The sequence below is a fragment of the Aulonocara stuartgranti genome, assembly GCF_965226115.1.
Source record: "Aulonocara stuartgranti genome assembly, chromosome: 5".
In the NCBI taxonomy this organism is placed as follows: Eukaryota; Metazoa; Chordata; class Actinopteri; order Cichliformes; family Cichlidae; genus Aulonocara; species Aulonocara stuartgranti.
The window spans coordinates 21,012,555-21,034,411 of record NC_138943.1 but is presented as its reverse complement, the minus strand read 5'-3'; the positions used below and the strand labels follow the sequence as shown (position 1 = coordinate 21,034,411).

The following is a 21,857-nucleotide window of genomic DNA, read 5'->3' as shown; positions in this document are numbered from 1 at the left end:
CAGAAAACCATTCACACCTACGGCCAATTTATAATTACAAATTAACGTGATCCCATGTATGTCTTTGGACTGTGGGAGGCACTTGGCCAGAAACCACACAAGCACAGAAATAAGGTGCAATCACAATACAATCTGCAAAGTTTTAGTTAAACAACTGGAGGTGTATACTGAGGAGCATGATTGGCTAACTGGACACTGTTGTGCCACAGAAAAGTGTGTAAAACAGAACAGTGGGCTGGAAGCATAACTAACTGTGTTGTAAGACTAAACAAATGTCAAAATGAAACAGGAAGTGATTAATACATGGATGGTGCACACAACAGAGAAAGAAACAGGAAATTATGCAACAGAAACCCATCATGACACACATGACAGCATATTGTATATTTACCAAGAATGATTATCATATGATTTGCTAGGATTCCTCTTAAGGTTGAGGTCACTTTGTAATGTATTGTCCCCACTGTGTATTTAATGTGTTATTTAAATATGTAAAATATGTATCTATACAGCGTAAAGCTAATTTAAGTAGTTCAGGTGTCATAGGAAGGACTTTTTTGATGGACACAGGTACGATAGGTTTCCTGTGGTTTCCTGTGGGGCATCTGTGGTGACTGTCCAATATTGTCCGTAACTTGGACAGCATTCTCCTTTCTGACACCGCCATCTGAGAGTCAAGCTCCACACCCACAGCGCTACTGGCCTGGAGGATCAGTTTATGTTGGTTCTGCTACCCTCAGTCTGCTGCTTGAGTGTGCCACGGCATCAAGGATGAGAAATGGCCATCAGACTCGGAACACATCCAGATTTCAAAGGGCCTAAGCTTCCCCAGAAAAGAGAGATGGCTTTGGTCTTTCTTGTCTTGAACTCATCTACACTTCTGACAATAGTAATTCTGAGCAAGGAATAAAAATAGTTACTGATCTTTGAGCTGGACTCAAGGCATGAAGTATCACTAAGGAATAGGTGGTAGTTGTGTTTATAGCAGCACTGAGTTGCCAGTAAGTTCTCTGCAGTCTCTGTTCGTATGCAGCACTTGCCATCTGTTGAGCAGGACTTTTCATTCCCCGAAGAGATAAAACGCCCACTTGTCTCTCAGACTTGATGCTTACTAATCAGTTGACCTGCAACAAAAAGTTGGAAAACAACTAAACATTTTCAACAAACACAGAGGATGCAGTGTGGGGAGGTGCGGGGGCATTTCTCTGTTTTAGAAGGTGATGCAAATAAGCATCTTAAATACCAGTGATTCATAAAGCGCTTATTTACACGTCACAATAATAGTACAGAAAACACTGTGAATAAATAGACATGATATTTATTGTTCTCTGCAAGTGTTTGCTTTAAAAAAACAAACATTATCTTGTACTGCTTAGAGGCTTCAGTTTTGATCACTTACCCGTGACACAGAGAAGAAGGCCATTATTCACATCTTCACCCACAGCCTCATCTCCATTAATGACAAATGATGAATGAGGACCAGAGATTGTGTTTGAGTGCACTGGCCAGTGGAAAGACTAACACTTTTCAAGAGGAGAAAAAAATCAATAGCAGTGTATTTGGGTTTACCTGTGACATGTAGCTGTACACTGTGAGAAATATGAAATCCATAAATATCAACAGACACTCCTATATGTGAAGCACGATCACAAATAAACATAGATAGCAATTCATAAAAACAGACATGTAAATCTATAAAAGAGATGATGGTTTTAAACCCTCCATCATATCTCACCTACTAGATTTTCTCTGAGCTTTTTCCATGTGTATAATTGTCCATTTTCTTCTTCATATGATAGGATACTTGAATATTTGGCTGTGTGATGATACATATGATGTCTCTTTCTTCCCATGTCTGTTTTTCTTATTTTGGCTTCTTCTTTTTCCATGTTCTATGAATGGGTTTGTGCTCATTCCCAGCTCAAAGCATTGTTCTGTAGCGCCCTCTGCCGGTCAATTTTTTAATCGGTTTGTCGTGTTCGGGTAAATGAAAGAGGTGGCAAAAAAAAATCGTTTCTTTTAGTGGATTTGTAACAGCCATAAATTCTGTTATTTAGTTGTTTTGTAGTTATTGTGACGCAAAAGGCTTATCTGAATAAGGACACAAAACGTTTTACGACAGCTCCAAAAGCGCCTCTATTTGAAAACAGTCATGCGTATTTGGATAGAAAAACAGTCCCTCCAAATTACTTAAATATTTGTGTTGCCTTCACACACTGATAAAGTGTCATGAGGACTGTGATTCAGGAGTGCATATCTAATAACCCAGTCACATGTTTTTATTTTTAATCCTTTTTTTAAGAACCTATTGGCTTTATGGGTAACAGCAATTTCGGGTCTGTGAATCAGCTCTTTTCTGTGTTTCTGTGACTTAATATCACAGCGCAAGAGATTTAAATGATCTGTACATAATTTATCTATGTGTCCATTCATGACTATTAATATCAGCTATATAAAGGATCAGGCTTTGTTTCAGTCAGCTTTACCTTATGAGAGCAAAATGATCTCTGCTGGCTTCCTGACATTAGTATTATAACCTTAGTATGCAGATGCTCAGCTAACAACAACGCTCCATAACCACTGTAGCAATTTATCTGCAATAAATCATCAGTAGACAAAGCATTTGACAAAGCTTATATTTCTTTGTAATGCGGCTTATATAAAGCCTCTATGGATTGACTTTAGGTTTACATTTTGTAATACAGTAAGCTTAAACAACCCCATGTCAACATAACTTGTCAGAACACAGTAGATTGAGTTCTCTGACTAGCAATCAAAATAATGACCTGTGACTCATTTTCATTAATTAGTCTTAATAGTTATTTTTATTCAACAAGTCATGCAGCAGAACATTAAAATAGTCTATAGTTGTCGTTTGAAAGCAATTTCACACTAAAGCCTTCCAGTCACATCAAGTTACTATGTAAATAAGATATGGTAATATGAAGGAATTACACAGGTTCATAGACATAACCTGAATATTCACAGTTTCTGTGGAAAGGGTTTTGGTCTCTGTTGCTATGATAACAATGGTAAAGGCGCCTGTGCCGTAAATCTGCTGAAATATGAAAGAGAAGCTGGAGATGAGCTGGTATTCTCATTCAGTCTGTCAGTCATTGCGTTAGTGGGAGCAAGTTTGCTCCATGCTCCAGCTGTCAATAGTTCACGGCCTCCAGCGCGGTGACGTCATATATAGGTCGGGGCAGATATAGGGCTTCGGAGTTGACGTCACGCCGCAATGCATTGTGGGAGCGCGGCGGCATTTTCGGGGTCTACGAATCAAATCAAACACACTGTGTTGGAACGACGATTACAAGATGCTTAAAAGCAGCTTAAAAGAGAATGGACTGTATAGAGACCGATTGCGTCCAGAGGCGAAGCGGCGGTACTTGCAGAAAATAGCGTGCATTGGAAATGTGGACCCGTATGAAATACGGCCGTGGAGTAGAAACCCTGAAGACCAACCGCTATTGACGTTATTTATTGTTCTTAAAGCAGACTGGTTAATAATAATTTCACCACATGATATTTTCAAATTATTTTGTATTTGCTTAAATAAATGCATAATTCAAAGACTGTAATTTTTCATTGTACATCAAATTACAATTGGACATTTTAGGTGTTCCCTAAATTTTAATGTAGGCATCAGGACATAGATATTTTTTATTTTGCTTCTTTTTATTCAGATTCAAGCTGAGTACGATTAAAAGTTGTTGGGGTTTGTTTTTACTTAGACTGAAGTTTGTATTCCTATCTACTGATATTAATTCATTGTTATCTTAATATAGCTTAAGGTGGGGTGCATGCATACCCATATGGAAACGATATATACATAAATCTTATAAAGTCTGTATCTGTCTTGTGTGAAACTTGTATGAAAAGCATACAAGAGTGAAAACAGATATAAGATCCCTTGAAAAATTATATACATGAAACTTGTATATTTTGGATACTTACTAAAACAATATATGAAAGTAATGAGAAAGTGGCCACCTTCATGAGTGAATCGCATAAGCCTTATATGATTCACTATATGAAGTAGGCCACATCTTATGCAAGTCTTTTATAAGTTTTTTCTATTTCTTTTCCATATGGGTATACTTGAGCTTGTATGTATACTTTTTACCCTGTGTGAATAAATTCAAACTTCTGCACCCAATTCTTCCTTTTTAAAGTCATTAAAATGTATACTGTAAAGTTAGAGAAATCATTAAAAGCCCCAAACTACAATATAATATTCATAATCATTATAAGAGCCTCTAAACTTCTCACCACATCTGTATGAAACTCCTGGCACTATTTTTGGTGATCCCAGCATCTGTTGACAAATTTGGGGCGGACATCATAGTAATTTAACCTTAGTTATGGTTCATACTAGGTTTTGCAATATTATTTTATAATTTTACACATTTGACTTTCTTATATATTTCATTATTTTACTATCACTTACCACACTTTATATTTTATCAAAACATTTCTTTCTTATAGCATTTTGTGAGCTGATTTTGGTCCAACTGTAATTATTACAAAAGGACATCTTAACTGTATAATCAGTGTGTTGTTTATACAGTTAAGATGTCCACAACCAACAATGAAAAGAATAAAAATAAACCTTTGAACCTCTCAAGGCGCACCCTTGTAGTTTGATCAGGTGCTTGTCGGTTTACAGAACTTCTCTGAATGGCTGACACCCTTACCAAACGCCGGGTAACTTTACAGTTCTTAATCATACTTGCCCCTTAAAAACCCTCAATAAAATCTGAAATTCAAGTTGGTCTCAGCTGCTCTCCACTCTGGATTCTTTAATAATTGAGATTTCAGCGGTGACTCTGTCTGATCTCAGTTGCCACGCACTCGCCTTCTCCATACTTTGCTCAGACATAAGCGCTCTTTCAGACTCATTGAGTCTACCTGCAGGTTTCCTGGAATCAAAATGAAAGTAGAGAACAAAAATCACTCAAGAAATCTCATCCTCGTCACCAAGATTGTTGTGGAAAAATACACTGAGCATCGACCCAAACTGACTCAGATTTATCGAAAGAAACTTCAAACCTCTGCAAAAGGATCAACACAGCACCAACGGGGTTCGTACCAGCACTGACAAACAGGCAAAATAATAACAGCTCCTCTATAGCCATACAGATACAGTGAAAATGAAAGTGTTTTTGAATTTTATTTTCTGTAAATCATTTGATTTATTTAATAAATTAAATATTATATTTTAGAGGCCGTTCTAATCTGATATTCCATTCTAGGCAAATTGACAGCAAATAAAACTAAGTACACTTTTAAAACTTTTTTTTAAATTCATTTTTATTTGAATTCAATTCAATTTTATTTATATAGCGCCTAATCACAACAACAGTTGCCTCAAGGCGCTTTCTATTGTAAGGTAGACCCTACAATAGTACAGAACCCAACAATCATATGACCCCCTGTGAGCAAGCACTTTGGCGACAGTGGGAAGGAAAAACTCCCTTTTAACAGGAAGAAACCTCCAGCAGAACCAGGCTCAGGGAGGGGCGGCCATCTGCTGCGACCGGTTGGGGTGAGAGAAGGAAGACGGGATAAAGGACAGAAAAATGCTATAATGTAATGTGGTGAAATTATTATCAACCAGGTGGTTCATGAGACAATTATTTTAAAGTAGTCTGGTTTTAACATTAACAATGAAGAATTATAATAAAAATGTAATGCATCTAGGCTACGTCCACATGTACCCAGGTATTTTTGAAAACGCAGCTTTTTAGATGCAGGTGTCAGGTAAACTTTAACGTGCTCGTGAGAAAACCCTAGAGAAGAAATTAGGTCTCTTCAATGGGGCATTTCTTTTGAAACTTTTGACAATCACGTTTTCAATATTGTCTTGGCCATTAAACATTAACTCCAGGACAGTGTTTGGATTTTTCCACTTTTGCCGGAGTTCATTGTACACTTTCACACTGACTTCTTCAGTGTTCTCTAAGGACATTTTAAGCTTTTGGGACAAAATTTTAGCCCAAATCCTGTGGGTAAACCTGTTCATGATGGCTTTATCTGCCCCTGGAGGCAATTTCCTTGCCTCATTTGCGTTGCTTATAGCGTGCAGAACCAAATCTTTAGTGAAGCTTTCAACAACTTTTACGTACTCTTCTCGGTTTTTATATATAGTGAGTACTCTTTTTGGTAAGGCCAACAGGTGTTTTGTAAATGTTGGGACAGTAATATCGTCAAGCTGTTCCCTCAGACATAAAATCAAATACTTCTCCTTGCAGTTATGTGCTTTGCAAAGATTGGTGAAAATGTCCTTGTTGATATTAGTCAGCCTTTTTGGAGATAGATCCAAATCCCTCTCGTCAATCTGAGGCCAGATTTTTTCAAGCAGGCGATCGCTGATAGAGTCGGAGTTGTGGCACCGTGTGAAGTCCTTGTATTTAGACGAGGCTTTGCCTGCGGCCTCTGAAACTACCAACTGAATAACTTTATAAACACAAATCTTTTCTTCAGACAGATAATCAGATGCCAGAGTGACATCATAAGAACCAAAATCTGAATCAGACTTATGGACTGACCTATGTAGTGTTTTCTTCACAGGCTTTTCCAGGGGGGAAGCTTCTATGTTGTCCAAGTCTTTTGAGTAGTTTTTCTTCAAAAAGCTCTTCTTCGGTTCCACTGTGTCTGCGGTGAGGGTTTGAGGAAGAAACATCTGGGACGACACAGACGCTTCTTCCTCAGATGAATCACTAAAACCAATAAAAACATTTAGATATATGTTAGGTGGCGTTGGTGCACGATGCAGTGATATTTCGCTTTTTTCACTGTCAGCTGTGGATGTTTTATCAAGACTGCTCTCCTCTGCAGTCAAATGCAGCTTGAGGTTTTTTGAGTCTGAAGAGTCCTCCAGTCCTGGAGTTTCTGTTTCTTCATTATCACCGTGGTCATCTACAGAAATTTCTTTCAGGATGCTGTCCTTTGCTCCTGTTTCTTCTGTTTTCTCAGGGGACTCTGTGTCCACTGAGTGAAGACAGGCCTCATCAGTCTGCGTGGACACTGGATCTCCCTTCTCCACGGTTGTGTCCATTGCGTCCTCTAACATGGAACAAAGTTTCAACATGTCTTTCAGCAAAGTGGAAGGCAGCTCAGTGTTGCAGTACTCTGGGTTGAACTGCAGAGATTGCCACTGTGGTACAATTGTACCAAAAAAGTGGTCACTTAAGGACTTCCATGTTTCCACTGAGGTGTTACTGTGTGGAGTTGTCATGTTTAAGTTTGTATTACTATTTCTCTGACTCTGAAATGTAGAAGAGGAAATAAATTGTTGGCTGGTTGGAGTTGGACTAGGCATGTGTGCTCTTTGTAAACCAAATGCTTGGGAGTCTGGACGGCTCCTTTATATAGGTTTAAGCCCCGCCCACGTTCGGCTGCAGCCACTGTGACGTCATCCACTTTTCTTTGACGTTGAACCTTCAAAGGTTTGGGGGCGGGGTTTAAGCTAATAGGGCTTCGGAGCGTGATGTCACGGGGGTGGGCGTGGAAAGGATTTTGGCCTGATTCACCATTTTGGGGGTCTAAGCTAGGAGCGATAGCATAGCCATGGTTCGTACTTGCTGTGTGCTCGGCTGCAATGTTCGATCTTACGACCGGCACGGGAATAAGGTTGGATTGTCTTTTTATGCTTTCCCAACCTGGAAGCGACATGAGGCGGCTCGTGTATCGATGTTACCAAACGAAGGCGTCTAGCCTGGATAGCAGCTGTGAGATGAGCTGACGTGCAGCTCTCTTCCATCTCCAAATATCTGTTGGTGCTCCAGACATTTTCATTCCGGTAAGTTCTAAATATGTTCATATCTCTCTTTATAGCCTATTAGTTTCATTTTCGATGCGCTCTGAGCTCATAGCAAATTAGAACAAACATCCTACTGAGTGATTTTGCAGAACTACCGTCTATTTATAGAGTTGCTAATTATTTGGCATTATTGCAGCAAACCAGCCGATGAAATGGATGAAACATCATGACTGGTTTCCAGCGCTACACGAGGGACCTGCTTCAAACAAACCACCATGCCAATCAGATTACTTCTTCCATGTGAGGGTGAAGAGGTGACCCTTCTGGATAAGATGGTGAAGGTTTGCTGCGTTTGGTGAACAGTGTGATAATAAAACCAGAGAAGAATGAAACCTGCTCCTGTTAAATGTTCTTAAGTCTTGTGCTGTTATTTTTTCAAAAGATACAGTAAATAAAGTAATGTTAGTAGTGGGTGATATCATGTAAACACTCATGATTTGGTGTAAACATCTTGTCATTTGTAAACTGTAAATGACATGGATTCTACACTGTTACTGATGTGATGTTCTATAAAGTGGTTTTAATAAAAAAAAAAAAAAAGGCAAAATAATTTAGTTTCTTTATTCAACTTTTGAACAGTGGGACTCAGTCAGTACATATTCAGTAAATGCAAATTATTTACACAGCAGTGCACTACAGGCATACATCTAGACCCCTAGATAAAACATGATGGCATTATAGCAGTGACAACTCCTCCACAGTAGCAGGTGGGGTTTTTCTTTTTTGAGGACGGCTCCTTTTACCTGTCACTACAGATGGTCTGTGTATGTTTTGATCAAGAGCCTTTTTTTGGGCAGCTGAAGAGAAGTCGTCTATCTTATGGCCAACCTCTGGGTGTATCTTGGTATTATTACCAGGCAAAACCCAGTATGCAGGTTCATCTGTAACAGTCCTTGTGCCACAGATCAACACTGTTCCGTCTACTTTAGACAGAAGAGCAGCGACGTGGGTGCAGGTCTCTGCGACTCCGGCCATACAGGTGCAGCGGGCGGCTTCAACCTTCCCTGTGATGCTCACAGTGACCCATGGCTGCAATGCTGGTTCATTCAGTCTTAGAGTGCAGCACCTGAAACACACACAGACAAAGTTCATTTAAAGACAAGAACTATGAGCCAAGGCCGACACAAATGTGTTTAATCTACTTTATCATAAATGTAACAAAGTGTCAAGAAAGTTAGCACATACATGTAATTTTTCATTTCTTTATGTGTCCATCTATAGAACGCTGCATGTTATAGTATAAATCTGTCTGTTCTGTCAGAAACCTGCCTGCAGAAAATGAACCTAAAGTATGTAATGCAAGGATGTCATCACTTTAGAGATGGAGAAAGCATAAAGTGACAATTATGAATCACTTAATATGTTAAGGAGATTCTGCAGGTCATTAATCAAAGTATAAAACTAAAATAAAATGTATTTTTAGTGACACAAGATACAAATATGGAAGCAAGATGTATAATTAGAATTATTTATAATAAACATTAATAAATCATTGCAATTTCTTTAACCATAGAGAATAACTAAATCCTTCAGGACAGTGTCTCATCAATGCACTGAACTCACTATGTTATCCACCTAACAGTCTCCACATGTTCTCACTGTAATTTCCCCTCATGAATGAATTTATGCTGCAGTAATCTGAATGTTTGCAGGGAAATCAAACGCATTTCACTCGCTGTACTCGAGCTGACTTACCTTTGATTGAATGACGACTTGTACGCGCTGACTCCACAGATAAGGTATGAAATATATCAGGCTACGTCAATAGCGGTTGGTCTTCAGGGTTTCTACTCCACGGCCGTATTTCATACGGGTCCACATTTCCAATGCACGCTATTTTCTGCAAGTACCGCCGCTTCGCCTCTGGACGCAATCGGTCTCTATACAGTCCATTCTCTTTTAAGCTGCTTTTAAGCATCTTGTAATCGTCGTTCCAACACAGTGTGTTTGATTTGATTCGTAGACCCCGAAAATGCCGCCGCGCTCCCACAATGCATTGCGGCGTGACGTCAACTCCGAAGCCCTATACAAGATGATGATTATACCGCCCAGGATGTCATAATTTGTCCAAGTATTAACAAGACCTTTAACAATCAACAATCTAAGAGGCTCTCCGTGGGTCAACTCTTTTTTTTCTTTTTCTTTTTTTCTGTTCACATATATGGACACCCAAATTACAATTCTCTTGGCACCCCGTAGGCGACTAGTTATATGAAAGGAACAGAAATATGTGAAATGTGTTAAATATTTAATCGATTTGCTCATTTATGTGGTTCACCAAACGCATTACAATTTTACTTTGAATGCGTACAGTCTCTGTTTCCGGTTTGCATCGCGTTTGTGTTTAAACTTTGACGTACAGGGGACAAGCGGGTGCTTCTATGCCCTGAATTATATTGTACGTTTTTGTCAAAATCCTATACGATTTCTATTATAATATTTCCAAAGCATTGTTCCTGATGATTTTTTTTCAAGTTGCACATCATTTTTTTGTTAACGTTTTGTATGTATCTAAATGTTAATTTCGAAAAAAATAAATGTGTTGCTGACTTGAAGTGACTTCATTCTTTTTTCTTTCTTTTTTTTGTTTTTTACTTCATTCTTAACCCAGTGTGGGGTTTCTGAGATTCAACCCAGGTCTAATAGCTCAAGATATGCTTTTATTTTGAAGAATGTAGACCGGAAAAAAGTGAAGCTGTTGCTGTTGTCGAGCGGAAGCAGCATGTTGTTACCTCGTGTGTGACAGGTTGGTCTTAATACATTTAGCAAACATAATACAACTTAGTCTTAAAAGGTTTTTGTGTTCAGACGGTGGGCTTGATGCATAAATACATATTTATATGGGTTAGCAGTTAAATATAAAAGCGTGTCAGCGGCTAACGCTTCGTGGCTTTGCACGCGAAACCAACTTTTAGTCATTTAAAGCTAGCGTTAGCCAGCTAACTGAAAGCTTTATTTCCCGAGAAGTAACAATAAAGGTCTTTGCTTACAGTGGTTAGGCACACAGACATTCATGCTAATTTAATGCCACTCACTATTTAAAAGACGTTTAAATAGTATAATGCTTCGTCACATATGTCTCCATCCAGGTGAGCTGCAGTGCTTGATATTGATTGTCACAGACACAAGTATATCCGTGTCTATTGAAGATTGGGCCTCATATTAAAATATGTCCTGCGAAGAAGATGGACCTTCAGAGCAGGGCCCCAATTCCGTGGGACCATGCACCTCTTCTTCCTCAGAGACGGATGCCAAAAGTGGAGACGTGATTACTGTGACCATCGGGGCGACTGTGCCCACAGGTTTTGAACACACTGCTGCAGAGGAGGTCAAGGAGAAAATTGGGGTGGAGGCACGAATTAGCAAAGATCGCGGTCGCATATACTTTCCTATAACTACTGACAAGCTTTTCCAGGTAAAAATGTTGCCATGTTGGGTTTTTATGTCTGCTTTTTTCAAGCTTACCAATATAAAATCATTGTGTCTGATTAACTTGGCGTTCCCTGCTGTAGGTTCATCTTCTGAGGTCTGTAGACAACCTGTTTGTTGTCGTTGAGGAATATGATCATTACCAGTTTAAACAATCCAAGGTAAACCAGGCCCGTCTTTATTCTCGATGCTGATGTTAGGTGCATGTCATTGTCAGGATAACAAACACACTGGCTTCTACAGGAGGAGACATTGATGGAGCTGCAGCAGCTCGCCTCCAAACTCCCCTGGACTAATGCCCTTGAGGTTTGGAAACTAAATGGAACACTTAAAAAGAAGAAAGGCCACCGAAAAGGAGGCAGCACCACCAAAGTGAAACCTAGCAGGAACACAGCTGATGTAGCTGCTGCTGACACTGAGCAGCAGCTACATCAGGTGGTGTCTGCTGCTGAAAGCCATTTGGAGGCGGATAGCGCAGCTGACGCTGAGCCCTGCGAACAGGACTCGCAAGAGGCAGCGCCTGAGGCCAGAGTCATCAAGTTTCGCGTGACATGTAACAGGGCCGGTGACAAACACAGCTTTTCCTCTAATGAGGCAGCTCGAGACTTTGGGGGAGCTGTGCAAGAATTCTTCCAGTGGAAAGCAGACATGACAAAGTTTGACATAGAGGTAGGCACGCTTCAGCATTGATAGATGCAAAGTAAACACCATCACATTATATCACACAAAAAAAGAGTGAATATTGCGAGGCATATTAGGGAGTAACAAAGTAATTAACACTTTCCATTAAGGTAAAGTGTTTATATCATGTGACAAGATGAGAAAAATGCTTTAGCACCTTAAAGATTAAAATATTGGAGATGGTGTGTACATTTTGCAAATCAGTGTTCAATCCCCCCCCACACACCACCACCAAGAAAAACACCTGTCACACTGTGGTGAAAATCACATCTATTAATCTACTACTTTATTACACTCTCCACCACCTCTTGCCAGCTTTTTAGTTTGCTTTTATTTATATCAAACCTTCTACTAACTGTTATTTTCAATTTTTAACGACCTGCAGATCTGTTTCTCTTAATTTAGTCCATATGACAAAGTAAAACATGTCAGTTACAGAACTTTGCAATTAATTAATTTTAATCCGTTAAATAATTTCAGCACACTCACAATGATATAATATAACATATAAAAGTGCTCCAGGACACATTAGTAATCTTTCTCTCCTTATAGGTCTTACTCAACATACACAATGAGGAGATGGTGATTGGTATTGCACTAACTGAAGAGAGCCTTCATAGGAGAAACATCAGTCACTTTGGACCCACCACCCTGCGGTCCACTTTGTGCTACGGCATGCTGAGGTAAGTCTTCTAACAACAATTGCACTGTTTGAGTCCAAGAGTTGATGGGATGTGATTTCCAATAATTTATGTCACATAATGTTTTCTTGACATACTTGCTTTGAAGTGGACATGAAACACTACATGTACAAAGGCTAATTTACACCATGATGGCCTACTCTTAAAAACAACAAACAAAAAAAAAACCTCATAGTTTTAACTCTGTCTGTGAAGCTGGACTTAATACATAAATGTTTAAAAGTTTTTGGAGCATGTTAAGCACCGTCTTGTGCCAGGACAGAACATGATGTCACTGGGTTTTTTGGTTGGTTGTTTGCTGCTAATAAGCTTTCATTAGTTTATGTTCGCTAACTTTTGACAGAACTGACAACTCAGTGGAAACTCGTAAGGACACTAAAACTAAAAAGCAGTTTAAGAGGGTCAGTTGTGTCCTGCCCCTGGCTGCAACAGTGAGTTTTACGTTAGGTTATTCTGTCCACTTTTACTCTGTCTTAGCAGTAAAAGGCTCTACTAGCTCAAATGAAAATCCACCTGTCAGCCATAATGTTCGGGTTTGTAGAGAAAAGCCCATTTCAGTGAGTTGCACTGGTGGTTCACCGGACCAACAAGTTGGAGTCCAACAGTGTTCGCTGTCCACAAGATGTTATCAGCACCATTTTATGCAATAAAATAGTCTTTCTTTTCCCAGGCACTCCCAAACAGCTTAGAACATAAGCAGCTACTACATCTGCATCACACCACAGACATAACTAAGCTTCTTATTGAAGCATGATTAGGAATCCTGATATCTATTAGCCTGTTTATAGAAGTCTCCTTCACATAGAGTTGGACTTCACTTTTTCTTACTTCTAGTATGATGACAGTGACAATAGTGTGAGATAAGAATTTCTAAAAAAAAATGAAACCACATTAACCTGTTTTTCCTGCCAAGATGCTGATAACAAACCTAGTTATGTTTGCCAATGGACTGAGAACTCGAAAGTGCTTTTGTGCAACGTGCCTCATTCACCTGATCAAGTACTTGATTTACTTTTTCTTTCATAAGTGCTTTTTGTGTAACATTCACACTGTGATGATCGCTCTGATGGAGCAAATTGGGGTTGAGTATCTTGCCCAAAGATATTTGGCATGTACACTGTAGCAGCCAGGAATCGAACCACAAACCTTCGGATTAGTAGATGACCTGCTCTACCTCTACCTGAGCTGAGGTGGTGCGATGTTCATGTAGTAAACTGTTTGGGTGTGACTGATTTATTGCATATAATCAGTCTGATCACATCTTACAGACAGCAGCAGATTCTCTGGTAGAACCATTTATTGCTACAGAGTGAACGTTGACAGAATATCCTTTTTTTGTCTCATTGTTTTCCAGTTAATTATCAGTTCTGTCACTAGTTAGCTAAAATAAACTAATGTAGGTCTGTTGGCAGCAACTGACCAACCAACCAATGACCCTAGTGATGTCAAGTTCTGTACTGGCACAAGATGGCGCTGCACATTGTCTAAAAGCTTTAACTTTTAAACTCTTGTTTTTTAAATCCAGCTTCACGGATAGACTTTGTTCGTTTTGTTGTTGTTAACCTGTCAGGCAACCAGAATTATGATCTGAATGCTCTGTTGTGCCAAGCACACCTGCTCTTCCAAGACGAGCTGTATACATTCTGTCTGTCTGTTGTTCATGTTTTTATTTTGCTTGCTTGTTTATTCACTTTCCTTATTATTATTTCTATTATCATATTTTTTCTATTTATTTCAACTACGTCAAAACTGAGAGATGGGAAAAATGTTTAGTCTGTTTGCCTGCAGCCTTTTAATTTCTTTATTTTGCAGATGTATAGTAAACAGTGGTGCACGTTCACTGTTTGGCATAGTGTCCGATTCCAGTTTCATAGATATGACTGAGGCTCCAAAATCTTTCTGTTAAAAAGTGATGATTGTTGTGTTGATACTAATGAGGTTAGTGAAGGACTCCGACAGGTGGGTGGTGAGGCAGTCATTCTTGGCACCCTGTTGAAATGCAGGCATGTCCAACCATACTCTATTATACTAAGAGGAATTCCTCTGTGTTGCGATGTGTCTCCTAGTCATACGTCAGCCTTTATTTGAACGTGTAACAAAACACAATGAACTGTCCTTCTAACTCACATTTTCCTTAAAGATAAGAATGAGAGACAATAGATTCTAAATTCTTAAGCCTTTGAAACAGAGACGGTGATATTCACTTGAATATTTGGACTTCTCTTTGCATACATTTACAATTGTGTGGTTTGGACGTCATCAGCATGTTGGTGACTCTTCTATTGCCAGTTAAATAAAGCATGCACACATAACATAATAATATTTGGATAAATGAATTTCAAACTGTGAACATTTACACTTCAAGTTGGGAAAAACTTGTGGTCTGGTGGCTGCTTTCACACATAAAATTATGCACATTTTAATTTCTGTTGTAAGGTTAGGTTATTGATGGTGGTTGCCATCATCGCCTCACAGCAAGATAGTCCTGGTTTTGAAACCACCGGCTACCATCCTCCACGTGGAGTCTTTCTCTCCAGCCCTGTGGTAGATTGGTGACCTGTACAGGGTGTACATCCCCTCCATGACAGCTTTGATCCAGCCCAACCGTGACCCTGAAATGGATGGGGGGGGGGGGAGGAAAGAATTAATAACCACTGATCACTGTATACATAAAATAGGAAGTCTGGCAAAGCAAAATAATCTGCAAATGGCACAGTGGTATGTTATAACAAGAGCTTGTTTGTTCTTATCCCTGTGTTTTAATCCCACATTACCACCATAAAAGCACATTAGCACGTGAAATTCACAGGAATTCCTTCCTAATTTGGGAAAAGGTGAAAATCTGAGAAGCACAGGAATGTAGGGTTAGATTAGTTGTTTTGAAGGTGGGATTACATGAACACTGAACGATTTCTTTAAATATTTATCCATCATTGCTCTCGGTCCCTTTGGAAAGTATCTTGACAGTGTGTATAAAACCTTTATAACACATCACATTTCAACTGTACAAAATAATTTCTGTCAGGTTGTCCCACAGAATCAGAAAACATTGTTTATTGCAAAGCAGTGGAAATTTGTCTTGAACTTTACTTTCAGTGTATAAAAATAAAACAAATAAGACAGCACACAGCAAGATTAAAACATCGGTTTGAAAAGGAAAATTTATAAAATTCCATTATGAGCTGTTAATAATATTATTAGCAGTTAAGATGAATGATTTCTTGGCCGTTTGGGTCCTGGATGCAGGGACCCTGTAGCAGCAGGCTGATGGAAGGAGTTAAATGAGTAGTTGTATGTGCTGACTTTATGTCTGACTGCTGAGTTGGAGCATCTGAAGCGTGTAATATTGTTACAAAAGAAGCATATGAGAGGTAAATGTGATATAAGATGAAATGCTTATGAAATACGTTGTTCGTTTCCTTGTCTGTTGACAGGCTGTGTAAACCTCAGGCATCCGATGTAATACTTGACCCTATGTGTGGGACTGGAGCTATACCACTGGAGGTGAGACACAGCTTATCGTGACCCTGATAATGGCCTTCAACTACATCAGTTTTTATAAGAAAGAGTAGATAACTTTGCACTACATAGTGAAAAGTGTACAAGTCAGTGCTTCCACACAGTTAGATCAATTCTCGTGGGTACCCATAAAAGAACTGACTTGATTAAGAAACTATAGATTGCACACTTCAAATATTGTTTTTGTTTTCTGAGTCAAGTGATTTGAGCCTGCAGCAGTCTGTAACTTATCTCTTGTATATTGCCATCCAAGCACCACATTCTGCAACCTTGCTATTACTGCGATATTGATCACACAACCTGGATACTGCTAAAGGTGGAGATTAACAAATATGTCTTCCGGAGACTCTGCAGAAGGCAGAATTATTCAGCGATAGCCTCAAGATCCAAATAACAATAAACCACAGGCCACTAATTGTGTATTGCTTTTCTTCTCTTCAGGGTGCAATTGAATTCAGCAGTTCATTCTACATTGCTGGCGACAACAATGACATGGCAGTTAACCGCACAGTCAACAATATATGTCACATCCAGAAACGCAGGGCCGACAAGGGCAGGTGAGAGTGAACACAGAGAGAATGAGACTGAACGCAGTACATGTGGTTGATGATCCCCATAATGATGTGATCTCTCTGGCTTCAAACAGAATATCTGGATTGCCTATTGACACAGTGCAGTGGGATCTGTGCAGCTTACCAATAAGGACCAGCTCTGTTGATATTATCATCACTGATATGCCATTTGGCAAGAGGTACCATAACCATCAACACTAGAAGATTTGTTTCCTGTATCTAGATTTTGAATGCTATAAGTGTATGTGTGGGTTTTTTTAATGCCTTTGCTGTTCAACACTTAGAATTAGATTGAAATCAGAAATTTAGATCACAGTATAACAAAAATGCACATGGAAGATGAGGCATTAAACCCACTTTAAAGCAACGCACTAAAGTAGCTGTGTGATGGTGGTTTTTTCCTGTTTTCTTAAAAGGATGGGCTCCAAGAAGAAGAACTGGGACCTGTACCCCTTATGTCTCAGGGAAATGGCTCGTGTGTGCAGACCAGGTTCGGGAAAGGCTGTCCTCTTAACCCAGGACAAGAAGTGCTTTGCCAAGGTAGCCATGTTAATGTTGCAGATAATGCATATTTGGGTATATATTCTCATGAAAGTTTCCAAGGAAGTTGAAATCAGTACAGGAGAAAGACAAAAAAAAATCCACAGTGCCACAAGTTTTATCTTGCTTTGAACTTTCCAGTAATTCATGTCAGATGATGTTTCCACATCATATTTCCTTAAATCTTGATACAGACCTTGGTTGCTTGCTTTAATCTGCTGAATTTACTTGGAAAAAAGTCATTCAGAATGTCTTTAATTTGCATTTTGTGATGTTCCTGCTAACTAGGCTTTTATTTTTTCATTTTTCAATGGTACGGCTATTACAGTCATTTGTGTAAATCACCCCGACACAGAAGTGGCAGACACACCAGCTTAACAAATCACTGTTGTACCTATTTGCTGAATGTAGCTCAGGATCAGTTGCACCCTGAGCAACCTCTGATGCTTTGTCTCTGACGTCGGGCAGGCATGCGTTCGTAGTACTGTAGAACAATACACATAAGTCACATGCTCCACCTGAGGAAGGTTGTCCTGCGTTGCATCTACACCCATTTATTATTTATTGTTTTGCAGTGAGTTTGAGATGGAGGTGTGTCGAGGTTTAGCCAATACGTGGGGTGTTTGTAAATATGTAAGTTGTCGCCATGGTGCAGTTTTAAAATTGATGCTGTCAGATTTTACGCCTTTTCTGTTTTGAAGTTCCCAGCTAGTTGCGCAAGCCTCACAAACTAACCAGAGCCTCTTTTAATCCCATTTTCTTATTGTATTACTTGCTGTCAGATTTCTGAAAGTAAGACAGTACTTGATATTTCTGGTAAAGAGAAGGCCACATTATATTCTGAGTTTGTAAAAATAAGAGGATAAATATTGTACCAAAAACATCATCAACAGGAAATAATCCCCTAAACCTTAACACATTAAACAGTGTATGAGAAAGTATGTTCAAACCTGAGGCCACAGCCCACACTGAAACCACAAAGTTACATGTGTGTTTTAGTATGTCCGGTGATGAAATGTGTTATTTTTATTTCATAGTAAAACTCTGTGCGGAAGAGATTTTGAGCCCAGTCTGGTTGGAGAAATATGTTCAGTTTCTCCAGGACTGCTTCAGTTACATTGACTTTTACTTCTTTAATAATATCTCTGATCTGCATAAACTTTACATTTGTCCCAATTATAAATCATGAGTCTCCAAAGCTGTCAGAAATTATCCCAAATATCTTCTTTATGTATGTTAATGTAGATCAATAGGAGGAATTACAGGAACAAGTTAAAAATGAGTAAAAACTTGCTAAACGTAGCTACAAGGACAGTCAGGGAATATGCTCAGTACCAGGTATTTGCTCTGTGTGGAAGGGCGTAAAGTCCCTGATGGGGATGCAGTGCAGTGATCGTGGCCTAATTTGTTGGCTGATGGATTTTTTTTTTTTAACTGAACTATCACAGTGGGTGAAGGTTAATGGCATTTTTAACACGTTCTTGCTTCACTATGTTGCCCTAGGGGTGCATCCTCACCATTTTTTCTTATACACTCAACACATTGATTGATTGATTGATTGGTAATTTATTTCAACATGTGAACAATATACAAGTACATTTAGAAAAGAAATGAGAGAAAAAAAATATACTATACAAATTACATACAAAAAAACATTCTGATTAATTTACATGTTGAAAGGGAGTGGGAAGAAGTATACACTTATTTAATCCCACCCCTGTCCCATAAATTATCAGTGAATATTTAGTCAAAGCCAAAATGTGACGATTCATTATTGTCATTAGGTTTCCTTTTGACTCTGCCTCCTCAGTAGTCATGAGCCTGATCATGAGCCCACAGTGTGCAAGTCGTACTGCTTGGAATGTGTAAAAGAAAAAAAAGATTAAAATGTGATGACAGATTTTAGGAAGAATTCAGCTGTTATCTCCCTTTTGCTGAGACTTTGTTTAGCAACACTGCTATCTTTGTGTGTGTGTGTGTGTGTGTGTGTGTGTGTGTGTGTGTGTGTGTGTGTGTGTGTGTGTGTGTGTGTGACCCCAACAGAGCATGCACTTGTGTTTTCAGCAGCTTATTAAAATATTTTAGTCTAAAGCTAAAGTGGTGGACTGACTGATCATTATTATAGACCCACACTCAGGGATGGGAATTGATAAGAGTTTAGCGCTTCTGCTTCCCTTGTCGATATCACTCTATATGGATTCTCTCTCTGATTCCTATTCATTTCTCATTGGCTCCACTTGAGAGTCACCACCATCACTAAGCAGCTTATCAAAGACATTACATTTGTGCAAATTAATTGCATGCTGTGGGTCAGATGTTTGTTCATGTTGGAGGTATTTCCCCTCTTTTCTGTGATCAGCGTTGGGGTCATTAAATGGTAAATGGCCTGTATTTGTATAGCGCTTTACTCAGTCCCTAAGGACCCCAAAGCGCTTTACACTACATTCAGTCATTCACCCATTCACACATTCACACACTGGTGATGGCAAGCTACATTGTAGCCACAGCTGCCCTGGGGCAGAGGCGACAGAGGCGAGGCTGCCGGACACTGGCGCCACCGGGCCCTCTGACCACCACCAGTAGGTGGTGTTGCCCAAGGACACAACAACTGAGACTGTTGGAGCCGGGGCTCGAACCAGCAACCTTCTGATTACAAGACGAACTGCCGACTCTTGAGCCACAATCGCCCTGTCAAATAAGTAATTATTTCAAATATTATACACAACGCTTTCTTAAAAGTAATGCAGTACGGTACTTAATTATTCCCAAAGGGAGAGGAATTAGTAATACTACTCATTATATTATTTTCACTTTTCTTTATAAAATGACCTGAAACGCATCGTCTCATAATTACCATTTAACAGTATAAACCTGAGTCCCACACACCAACACAAATCTTCAAAGCGATCGCCACGGAGATTCTACTTTAGAAACGTGAACAAGTAGAAATGAAGGCTTCAGCCTGACTGCTCATCGCTACTTTTCTTGAACTTTAGGGTCTGGCTGCTGGGCTGGGGTCAGCATTCACTCATCTTTAACATCACTCTGGGTTCTAGGCTAGCTTAGCGTTTGCGTGCTCACAAAGAGCCAAAGTTTGCAGCACAATGCAGATGGCCTTTTTTTGTCTAAAATGCTGTCGACCTTTTAAGATAAAGTATTATCCACACTGTATCCATATCCACCACTATTTTCCTCCTCCGGCACATGACCGGGATGAATAGGCAGTCAGAATTCCAAGGAACTAAATTACTGGGAACTGATTCTCGCTTCCTGCACTGCTGACATGCCCTGAAAAAGTTGAATGCAGCGGGGAGAAGGTGTCGGATTTACATTGTAGGGTTGAGTTAAAACAGATGATTTTGCAATGTTTATGTATTGTGTTAACAAATCAACATTGTATGTAACAATAGATTGTTGTTAGTTGTACAGTGTAGTTTAAAAAAATCCTCCTCTCCTAAAATATCACATTTTCAAACCAAGCAGTACTGCAGTGAACTTTTTTTTAACCTAAAAAGGTTTGAAGGGTAACAGGAATTAACCTTTCTAACGCAGTGAATAAAATAGTGTGTGGTAAGTTCCCAGCTTTACTCAATCATAAATGATTAATGCCACCAAACTGGAAAAAGCCAGTTCTGCTTGTTTGTTTCACCACTGCTATCCTTTAGCTGTTTAAAAAAAGGCTCATGTTTTATATGTTTACGCTGCTCTTCAAGTTTAAAGTATTTATGGTCGTTCTACTTAATGAATGATTTTTCCGGTTGAATTTGTCTTGAATTGATGTCTAAATAATCCCTCAGATGTTTAAGTAATGTGGGTTTAACTTTGCTCCGTCACGATAAAAAAAACCCACTTTCATTCACTGTTTGTCTATAATTTACATAAAACAAATGTCTAATTTGTTAGTTTGCCTTCATGGGATTTATGTCGTCTCCAGGCTATATCGAGGATGGGAGGGCTGTGGAGGAAGCTGCACACTGTTTGGGTCAATGTCGGGGGTTTACATGCTGGCGTTTACCTCCTCAAGCGGACCGGGGCGGTGTTTGGCCAAACTCCTGAAGATGTCCATGAGTCACGAGGAATGTGTAACACGCAGGGGGATGAAAAGGAAGACAAGGAGCTCTCCTAAGTGACACCCAGCATTTCAGTTGTGAATTTAAATTGAGCCCAGGTTAAAATGATTTTATTTATATTTAGCAATTGAATACATTTTTTTTTAAACAAGTTCTCCGCTCAAGCATGCCAAGCAATTTTACTTTGTAATTCACCAAGAAGCTGTCATGATCTGCAAGTTTGATGGTTTTTACACTGTTTTCCTAAAGGTTGTTCACCTGTCATATTACTGTTCAGAATCCTGCTGAAGGTTGAGGCTGTACCCCTCAAATTAAATGTGTCCACTAATAAAGGCTCACTCATATTATCACTTGATTTAGTCATTCTTCACACCATTTGCACCAGTTGTCTCAGTCCACTCTTATCCCAAACACAGGACAGGAAAATGTTTTTTACCCCTCAGCTGTAAAAGGCTGATTGCTGTCACTTCACCGATGAGGTGGGTGTTGTGGAAACCTACGTTTGTGAATTTGGGAACAA

At 39.3% G+C, this 21,857-nt stretch overlaps 1 protein-coding gene and 1 long non-coding RNA gene across 2 annotated transcripts; one reads left to right on the top strand and one right to left on the bottom strand.

Moving 5' to 3' along the window:
- Window positions 1-8,372: 8,372 nt before the first annotated feature.
- On the bottom strand, window positions 8,373-9,834 carry LOC309706088. The gene is made up of 2 exons (XR_014276669.1): window positions 9,521-9,834; window positions 8,373-8,891 (listed from the first exon to the last, which is right to left on the bottom strand). It is a non-coding gene; the product is annotated as an uncharacterized lncRNA (long non-coding RNA).
- Window positions 9,835-10,465: 631 nt separating this feature from the next.
- Window positions 10,466-21,687, top strand: thumpd3 (THUMP domain containing 3). The gene is made up of 10 exons (XM_082532811.1): window positions 10,466-10,571; window positions 10,915-11,240; window positions 11,338-11,415; window positions 11,498-11,923; window positions 12,488-12,618; window positions 16,071-16,140; window positions 16,597-16,712; window positions 16,802-16,906; window positions 17,144-17,267; window positions 21,202-21,687. The coding sequence occupies exons 2-10, from the start codon at window positions 10,995-10,997 to the stop codon at window positions 21,391-21,393; spliced, it is 1,488 nt and encodes a 495-aa protein (XP_082388937.1). The 5' UTR covers window positions 10,466-10,571; window positions 10,915-10,994; the 3' UTR covers window positions 21,394-21,687.
- Window positions 21,688-21,857: the final 170 nt, after the last annotated feature.

What these genes read in the sequence shown, in the direction of transcription:
- thumpd3 (XM_082532811.1), top strand. Translation starts at nt 10,995, where the DNA reads ATGTCCTGCGAAGAAGATGGACCTTCAGAGCAGGGCCCCAATTCCGTG. An exon ending in ACCAGTTTAAACAATCCAAG is followed by an intron (nt 11,416 to 11,497) that starts GTAAACCAGGCC and finishes TGGCTTCTACAG; the next exon opens with GAGGAGACATTGATGGAGCT. An exon ending in CTGGAGCTATACCACTGGAG is followed by an intron (nt 16,141 to 16,596) that starts GTGAGACACAGC and finishes TCTTCTCTTCAG; the next exon opens with GGTGCAATTGAATTCAGCAG.